Source organism: Papilio xuthus, unplaced genomic scaffold, assembly GCF_000836235.2.
Source record: "Papilio xuthus unplaced genomic scaffold, Pxut_1.1 DF828037.1, whole genome shotgun sequence".
NCBI classification, from domain to species: Eukaryota; Metazoa; Arthropoda; class Insecta; order Lepidoptera; family Papilionidae; genus Papilio; species Papilio xuthus.
In genome coordinates, this window is record NW_013530612.1 from 170,159 (window position 1) to 180,548 (window position 10,390).

Below are 10,390 nucleotides of genomic sequence, written 5' to 3' on the forward strand. Positions count from 1 at the left end.
AATATTATAGTATCCTATGTCCGTCTCCTGGCTCTAAGCTACCTCCTCACAAATTCAGGCATATCCGTAAAGCCGTTCTGGAGATATTGACAAACATCCATACATCCAAACATTCGCATTTATAATACAATTTCAATCTTACTAATAATATAAATTCGTATGTTTGCATGAATGGATGAAAAAACGCAAAGATTATTTTTTTTTCGCGCGAAAAGTCGTGGTAAAATCTAGTTACATAATCTTTGGTAAATTTCGCTATTTGATTGAGGATTAATAAATTTTCAATATGGCAGCCCACGCTCGCACTCAACAAGAGTAAATTGGATCGATAGAAAACTGCAACAAAACATATTGAAACTTAATGCAATAGTTTTTGGGTTGAAAATCCTTTACATTAAATTTGGCAATTTTAATAAAGCAGGTGCTGAATGCTCCCCAATAGGGATAGCTATTATTGTTTTCACAGATAAAATAAAATTTATTGGCATTGAAAATTAAGTCTCTTGATACCGGGTTTTTTGCAATGCTCAAAAGCCGTGTTGATTAAATATTAATCTATTTTATGTTGAAAAAAGTCGAATCGATATATCGAGATATACGATAAGTGAAATATTTGGCAGAATTATATACAAGCCATTTGTTTTAGCCTGTTGGATAATTTAAAAAAAATGTTTTTAATTAAAAGTAAATTAATATAAACTTTTTGATTGTGAAACTGTGTCCATATCCGGCTTTTGACATTTGAGAGTGGCTGAACGCAATGCCCGCCAAAAAAAACTGTCAACTATTCTCGATTGTGTAATTACGTAAAATAAAATATGGTCTGACCATTTTTCTTAATATCTCGGACTATTAGCAACAATGTTATAAAGATAATAACTTACATTGTGTTTCTCGAAATGTTTCAATTTCTGAACGAAATTTCGAAACGGAACAATAGTAGTTAAACGCACGCAATGTTGCCATTGTGAAAAATAATTGTTACTATGGTAAAAAATATGAAAAGAATTTAATGATAATATTGTAGTCAATATGTTTTAAATATTATTATTTAGTTTAATAAGTCCTTGGAAGCGAAATTTACTCTTAGTGTAGAAATTATTTACTTATGCAAAAAAAAGGTTACTGATACTTTTCTTACAAAATTTTATTTCGATTAACTGTCGCATGCGACTCCGTACGCGCGGAATTAAAAAAATAAATAATTATTAGTTTATGTGTTTTTCCAAACTATGTTCTATATGTATGACAAATTTCAGCCGGATCCGTTTAGCCGTTCTGGAGATATCTTGAAACAAACATACATCAAAACATTCGCATTTATAATATTAGTAAGATTAATATGTTTTACTTAAAATCCTCGTAATTTAAATTAATCTGTGTTGCCAGTATTAATAAAATGACTACCGAAAAATGTTAAATACAAAATTTTCCTTTATTTACCAAATGTTGCCAGCAACAAATATAAAATTTCCCCGAATCTACCATGTATGACTTCACCCCGCGTGTAATTTAGTTGGGGTGAGCAGTATGTAGCGCATCTGTTAAGTTTGTTGAACTTAGAGGGTGGGTATCGATCGCATCAGGAAACAGGGGACGTTTAGACGCGTTAGTAAACTATCAAATAAACTGGACATGAGTTTTCGTAACCAAAATCGCCGTATAAAAAATTGTTTCTGTTTTATCAAAGATCCCCGTTTTTGCAACATTACTCACTGTCGCTTCGATTCTATTGGTCGCAGCGTAATGTTATATAGCTTAAAGCCTTCCTCTATAAATGGACTATCCAACAAAAAAAGATTTTTTTAAATCGGACCAGTTGTTCTTCAGATTAGCGCGTTTAAAAAAACTCTTCCGCTCTATAATATTAGTATAGATGACCATATACACATATTTTGGTAAACTGTAGATTTCTTATTACGGTCACGTAAATTCGCAAAAATAGCGAAGCGACCGCTAGCCATGGACATCCGCAATTGCAGATGCGTTGCCTTTAGATGGAAGAAGGGACGCACAGAAAGGTCCACTTAGTCTAATTCTTCTATCCTTTTCTTAAAAAAAAAGTCGGAAGGGAAAGAAAATTAAAATTAGCCCTCCGGATTTTTTTTGACATTTTGACATTTCTTACGACTTTTGTGAATATTGTGCATTGTAATTTCAAACGTAACAACAATGTATTAAAGATTAGAATTATTTGCATAAATCCTAAGACTAATAAACCTAAGGTCAGATTCATTGAACATTCACAAACGACCGCGTTAAATCGTAAAGGTCACGGTATAGACGTTTGTGGTCTAAAAGAAAGCGGCGGGCGGGAAATACAAACTACAATTTAATTAACATATAAATCCACATCGAGAAATCATCAGCAAGTCCTCACTGAGGGGCTCAGAGCTTACCCTAAGCCAGGGTTGATTGGTAGGTTATGTGTTCTTCCAGACTATGTTCTACAATGTCAAATATCATCGAGATCCATGCAGCTGTTCTGGAGATATCTTCTATAACATCCATCTTCATAGTCGTTCAACATTCTTAAAAATATTAAACGTAATAACTACTAAGACATAGACAATTTTTTTTTAATAAAAACTCGTAACTATGCCGCGTACGCGTTTGACTTGTAACGTAAGAGCATACACCGTGAAGTTCCGTTAACGTAAACTTAACGTATTTTAGTAAAGCATATGTTATCATTTACATTGATAGGGTAGGATAGGGGAACTTGATAAGGGACTGGATATTATAATTCTATATAGCTGGTTATGTGTTCTTCCAGACTATGTTCTACATCTATGACAAATTTCATCAAAATCCGTTCATACGAAAATACTTTAAAACAAACATCCATCTATCAATCTATCGAAACTTTCGCATTTATATTAGTAAGATGTAAGATAATAACCCGCGACTTCGTCCGTGCGGATTAAAAAATTTTATAGCCTAACGTGTTCTTCCAGACTATGTTCTACATCTTTGACAAATTACATTAAGATCCATACATCTAAACATTCGCATTTATAATATTAGTAAGCAGTAATATAAAAAGGTATCAAAACTTACGCGTTATTGAGGCAATTATAAGTTAAGACAAATTAAGATACATTTTCGTCATGATACTATAGAAGTAGGTGGACATGGATACATTTGACACAGTCCTGGCACACCTGTATATACGTGATTAATTATTATTCCGTGATTTAATATAATTTCTGTCTCTCTTTCTCTTAAGCGTGTGAGTGAGATATCATGTTTTCAAAACAAAACACTGGATTAACCGCAAAAATTCTAAGGATAGAGTCGTTTTAAAGCTATCTATATTATAGAAGCCGCTAATTTCACAACATTACATCGTAACGTGACCAGAGACAATAGATTCGAGTGATACGGGCTCATTGTGCGCCCCCTACCATAGACCGCAACAACTCTAGGATTTTTTTTTCTTATAAACTTTTATTTTTAGACAAAAGTTCTTTGTTAGAAATTCTAATATTAAATTCAGTAATTTCTTTCGATAAAGCAAATACACTATAGTGTTTATATCAAACTAGCTGTAATAAAGTAAAAAAAAACTTAATTAGTAGCCTGTTGTTCCAGACTATGTTCTACATCTATGCCAAATTTCATCGAGATCCGTTGAACCGTTCTAAAGATACCTTTAAACATCCCTTCATCCATCCATCTATACATTCGCATTTAGAATATTAGTAAGACTAGCTGTCGCCCCAGACTCCGTCTACACGTAATGAAAAAACTTAATTAGTAGCCTGTTGTTCCAGACTATGGTCTACATCTATGTAAAATTTTATCAAGATACATGTAGTCGTTCTGGAGATATCTTCAAACAAACATACATCTAAACATTCGTAATTATAATATTAGTAAGATTACTCTGTATATTTCGATATTAAAACAAAAAAGTTAAACCAAAAATGCATTGATTACAATTGAAGCAATTTTGAACTTTACGTCAATAGAATACGGTTGAAATTCTATTTACAATTGTTTTGTTTTGGGCGTTGACATATCTGGAATACATTTTTATCAATTACACCAGTGAATTAGAGATAGTTAGTGCGAGTTTGTGACGGAAATAACTGGTCATTTATCTGACAGTATTATAGTCAGACAAATATATCTGACCCGGTGAAAGATAACGCAGTTACGTATACATAGAAGATTAAAGTAAAGAAAAAAAAACAACTCATGTCTACCGGGTCAGAAAAGTTGAGAGGTGTATAACAGCAAAAAAAAATAAAGAAAACAACTCGACGTTATAATCTGTGAATCTAATGACATCTGTCATTTTCACTTTCGCCAATGAAATGGAAACTTTCGCGCGCTGCCATCTTTTTAAACACGGCCATGACAACCGCTAGATACCGCCAGATTATAAAACTTAAGTAATCTATTTATAATAAATCTGTGATTATTTTTTTTAGAGAGCAAAAATTATAAATGCGAACGTTTAGATGGATGGATGTTTGTTATATCTCCAGAACCGCTCCATGGATCTCGGTAAAATCTTGTACGTATGCAGAATAATTATGGAAGATAGGCTACTTATGAAGATTTTATAAATCCGCTAGTTTAAATATAATAAAACGAATATATTAATTTATAAGATATTTATTAACAGTAACGAAAATCCCAAAATTAATATAAAAAGTCAAATCTAAACAAACATAGATTTATAATTCTAAATATATCCAGAGTTACATAGATATGTCTTTTCGTACAGATTACAAAAAAGCATGTTGTAAAAAAGGTTCATCGTCCTAGACTATTCAAGGTCAAAAGCTAAGTGGAAATAACGAGTACGAATTTCAAATCAGTTTTTTTACTTTTAATTCTTTCGGCCAGGATTGTAACGTCATTACGACTTACCTACGCTTAATACATAAAACCTTTTTTCCTGCAAATCTTTAAAAATAAAAGAAATAACAATCCTACGGAAATACTAACAAACATCAGTGATAGCCATATTTTATAATCTCTAACTACACCATCTGTGTTAAAGTCGTGATAAATACAATATCTAGATCGCTTTGAAGCTAAAATCCAAGAAATTGTAAATACTGCTTGGTTACTAGCAACATAAAAAAAAATCATTTTCAACGACTATTCATGCATGTGATAAAGAAACACCGCAAGGTCTTTAACACTGCCCACCTCGTTTTTACGAAGGTGTAAACTTTCATTACACCAACAAAGTGTGGTTGATAAATTAACATTGTTTAGATGCAAAGAAACCGTTGTGTTTCATGTTCAGTAACAATAGAAAAACGTGAGTCCAAAGTTTTTTATAACCACAAAATTTAACGATAGCTTTTAACTTCCAAATCTTTGTATCGGGAATTTGCGTATTCGATCCGCAATAATTATTCGAAATTCAAAAACAAGGAGGTTCTATTTAATCTGTGACAATGTCTATGAATCTCTTTCGTATACATGAGTTAATTTTCTATACAAAATCTTTGATAATTTACAAAGAAAGACATTAAATATCGATTAAAAAATAACATTAAATATACCAACGTCAAAAACTAAAGAGTTACAATTTAAAAAAAATGTCAGCAATTTGAATTTCGAAGTCATCCGTAACGGCCATGGCGGTACCACATCTTCAAACATCTTTATCAGAATTTCGTAAGCTCATAACGAATTATTCTTATCTCAAAAGCCGTTATAAGTTTATGTTAAGCTCCAAGTTTTAAGATGGCCATGCAAGACATTTTTACCTACAAGTATAAAAAAACACTACAAAGATATGTCTAAATAAAGATCAATATCAAATAATTGGCAAAATCATGGCCGTTTTATAGGTTAAAAAGGACAAATTAAACATATACTAAAAATTGGGCTCTAATACAAATATGATATACAAAGATAGTGAGGATAAATGAACGAAAAGTTATTTAAAAGTTTCATTATATACGTATTTTAAGGGTTATACGTAATTACAATTTTCTTTATATTATTATTTATCCCCCAAAAAAAGTCTTATTTATAATATTGAAATACTAAAACATAAAAATGCTTACTATACGACATCTCTTATAGCTTTTTAAAAGAAATTATCGTGTTTTAATTAATTACAAATTATTCTCTATTTTTCGAACCTAATTTCATCTTTGAGTTATAATTAAAAGCTATTTATTATTATTAAATAGTATTATAAATGTAAAAATAAGTAAATATGATATTTTTTAACACTTTTATATGAAGTATTGGCTTCATAACCTAAAAAAACAATTTTATATGTTGTTTTTTTAAACTCACCCTGAACACTGGCAGTTGATCTCACAATTCTTACTGCTTTCTCCCCACATTTTTAACACGAGTTCATACACAATTTAATTCACGATAATAATCACAAGTTCATAATAAATAAATCAGTCTTGTTAAAATAGTCGTTGGCGTAGAACCGCGATGATTCCTCCACCGCGGCCCGAATGCGACTGACTGCTCGACCGTTCCCCGGCTTCCCCGAGGGTCCGTTGACGTCCCGTTGTCGTGCCACCCCTGAATTTTGTGTGCCAGTTTTTAAATTTATTACTAATTTGGTAGTTTATAGATTTTTAATTATTTAATTTTCCTTCTTAAGGGGAAAATAACATCCGTTTAGATCTCACTAGTTTACACTACCTTAATAAGATTGTAATGCTTGGATAGATGTTTATTTATCTTCAGAATAAATTCTTCGCAGACAAAGTCACTGCTAAAGCTAGATAATTAAAAATATTACGAGGATATTCAAGTAATGATGTATCGCGTCAAAAATTGATATTTAAAATATCATTATAAACAAACCTTTATTGGTTTCAGTGTACACATTATTGTAAGTTTACGAATTTCTGTCCTTTTAGAAAATCACTGCACATATTTAAAATAACTAACCTTACTCCTTCATTACTAATCGAATCTCTATGTTTAAGTTATTTTGGACAAAAGTATGAAAATTTAGTACTTTTAGGTTAAGATATTATAGTAATATATACATTATAACTTACGACTTTGTGTGAAAATTACTTGTGGTATTTTATAGTTTCGGGTGAAAAGAATAAAGATTCGTTTTTAACTTTAGTTAAATATGTTTAATTTTCAAAAAAATATATAGATAACAAATTAATATTTAGTAGTTTTCTTTATGAAATCCTGGCAACAGATTATGCGCCGGCGCAGGCCAACAATACTGACCCTGCCGTCTAACTAGATCGTTTGTCGACACAAACAATCGAAGAAAATTGAACCTTAACAACTAGTCAATAAAATATTTTATTGAATTAATATCATTAAAAAGGAATGTCATACAAAAATCATATGGGAAACGAATCCTGTTTCAACACATACTGTTCAAGAAAATTAACAAAAAGCAATCTTAAAGCTTTGCAATAAAGATAATTTTCCTATAACGTAATCAAAGAAGCCGGTATCTACGCACACGTAGACATATTCGATTCAAAGTTAAATCATATGGTTATTTGATAACATCCAAACAATTCACACCTTTAACACATAAGACAAAAGAGTAGTATTGGTGTGGCATAACTCAAACATAACCAAAGCCTCCAACCATATGACGAAGCAAAATTTAATTCCATTAAATTCAAAATACTCCACTTCAAATATCTTAGAGATAAAGTCTACGTTTTTGTTGGTGTTTTTTTAACAACTGCATTGTTAAAATTGTCGTGGCAAAAGGCTGTTCCCGAGAATTCCTGTCAAATCATATGGTCGTGTTATGGAATGCCTTTCTGGAGCCGACACAAGACCGTTCGGGGTTTAGCGTCAATTATGACCTCTGTGGAGGTTTTCGGCAACGGACAAGTGGACTTTGTCTCGGCAACTTCCGCACTTTTTAGAATTATTTGTCAAGAAATCCCTCGTGTATCGTGTTATTTATTATTTCTTATTCAAGTTTGAAAACGTCTTTATAACCTTCAAAATGTATACTGTCTCTTGACATTGAAAATAATCAAATATTTATAATTTTTTAGGTTACATTTGATTATATTAAAACTTATACTGTTATTATATTAAATCTAGACTGTATTTAGGTTAGTTCTATATCCATAATACATTATTTATGCAATGAATAAAATGCCCAAGCTATAACGAACATAAAGATCACATAACCTTCAAAACAAAAGTTAATTATGCGTGGTTTGGAATGTTCTTTCCTGTTGCTATATTCATAAGAGAGATAATACTTTCCTGGAGATATATTGACAGAATATTTTGTATAAATAAACGAAAACAGTTGTTATATGCTGTGAATGGTTTGATTTTTAGCGTTCAAACGACGGGAAAAGAGTTTTGTAATAATGTAAAGATTGTTGTTCAAGGAGTTTTTACACTTTAGCTGCCATTAAATCTAAGAAAGAAGAAGAAATTAAAACTTTTGAATGTAGTAACGTCAGATCAGTTTTCTATGTCTTTTTGTTATTCATGTTCTACAATATTAACACATTTTTCTGTAAATAAGGGTTTTTTATTTAAAACCCTGTACAATTGTTAAATACATTTATTAAGACTTATAGTTGACATTCGAAAATAAAATCTATATCTTTGGATTAACATTAATTTAATTATTTATACAATTAAACTATTACTACTAATTAGCCATTACTTTCGCTCTCTAAGCTTTTTAAAACTACCAAATAACAATATTAAATCACTGGCAACATTTTTTTGTAAAATCAACACAAATGATTCGTAGAAATGTAATAAAATTACTTCTTTGTTTGAAATGATTTACAATTAACGCCATATTGTTTAGATTTGCTAAGTATACGTAATTTATCTTGACTTGCATAATATTTGAGGGTCAGTTATTAATATTATAAATCTTACTAATATTATAAATGCGAATGTTTGTATGTTAGTTAGAAGGTATCTTTAGAACGGCTGAACGAATCTACATGAAATTTGTCATAGATGTAGAACATAGTCATTGAACAAATAGGCTATTAATTATGTTTTTTTCAATCCGCACCAACATTGTCGCAGGCAGCAGTCAGTTTATAATAAAGCTATTGCTTATGTAAAGTACCGCTACATTGTAACAAAATTAGATATACTCTTTATTCTTTGAAGTTACGTAATGCGATGTCTTTTCTATGAAAATAAATGGTAAATTTTATCTCAATATTTGTCTGCAACATGATATTCTATCAGATATTTTTGCATTAATGTATTTGAAAATAAAATAATGCGTTTAATTTTATTAAACTGGTTTTCACGACGCCGGTTTAATAGAAGATTTTATTTTATAGCATAACGGTTAAGTAACGCGCATCCTTACACCTAGATGGTACCAGACTGATCGTATTAAGGTTTTTATACACTGGAATAACTTACAAAATTTAATTGCGCTCTTCAGGTACTTGACTGATTCAATCATACAAACAAAAAAGTGAGATTAAATGTAGTGCTACAAAGGTAGAGGAAGACCAAAGAATGTATGGATTGTGTGAAAGAGGATATAGAGATAAAGAGAGATAGAGATGTATGGAGGAGTACGTGTGCCAACTCTTAGCAAGGATAAGGCCAAGTTGATGACTTGACTATTTCAATCACCAAATCAACGTGTTCTTTTAAGTTTACTTTTTCATTATACTATTTTTCCTTAAATTGAAAGAAAGAAGCAAATAAGAAACATTTATTACTATACATAGAACACATTCAAGGCACAAATTTTAAGTAAAAGTGTGCCAAAAGGAAGCCAGCGAAACAAGGATAGACTAAACTAGATAGATTAGCTGGCTTCATATCAAAATATATTTTGAGACATTATTAGTGAATCATTTAACGCGAATGGCGTTTTTTCGTTACCAAGTCAAGTGTCAGATTAGTGAAGGGACATAAACGTTAACATTTTAATACGGCTAGTGTTGCGCCGATCCACCGGTACAGTGTCGCATTTTCTTCCTAACATTATAGGACAATGTTGGAGTTACAAGAAATGTTGGAATTATGCTAAAATGATGTGCACTTCTCTTTAGTTTAATATGTTTATATCTACAAAGTTTATCTCTAAGATATCTTACCTCCTTAACTGAAATTCTGTATTATAAATATTTAATTATTAACAATTTAAAGGATATAAGTAGTAAATATCATAGGTAATGTTATAGGCTTAGCATTTACGATTAAAACACTTCCGTGTCTCGTGTTTGTAGCATTTTCAACACGGGAGGTCTGAATAAGGAAGATTGTAATAAAATCTTTAATTTTATTGTTGTTTGTTTGATTATATTGATGATATAATATGTATTTACTGCTTCCTTCCGATATACATCCATATAGTAAGATTATAAAGAAAGATTTGTACTTTTTTTATAACAGAAGGGGGCAAACGAGCAGCGGGAACACTGAGGTGTTCAACGAC

At 30.9% G+C, this 10,390-nt stretch overlaps 1 protein-coding gene across 2 annotated transcripts in view; it reads right to left on the minus strand.

The window, feature by feature from the left end:
* Nucleotides 1-6,462, minus strand: part of Cdc25 (cell division cycle 25) — a 32,878-nt gene extending 26,416 nt beyond the window's left edge. For both annotated transcript variants that reach the window (XM_013308021.1, XM_013308020.1), the window contains exon 1: nt 6,280-6,462. In XM_013308021.1, the coding sequence (XP_013163475.1) occupies nt 6,280-6,329 (50 nt within the window). In that variant the 5' untranslated portion in view covers nt 6,330-6,462. The remainder of the gene's footprint in view (nt 1-6,279) is intronic.
* Nucleotides 6,463-10,390: the final 3,928 nt, after the last annotated feature.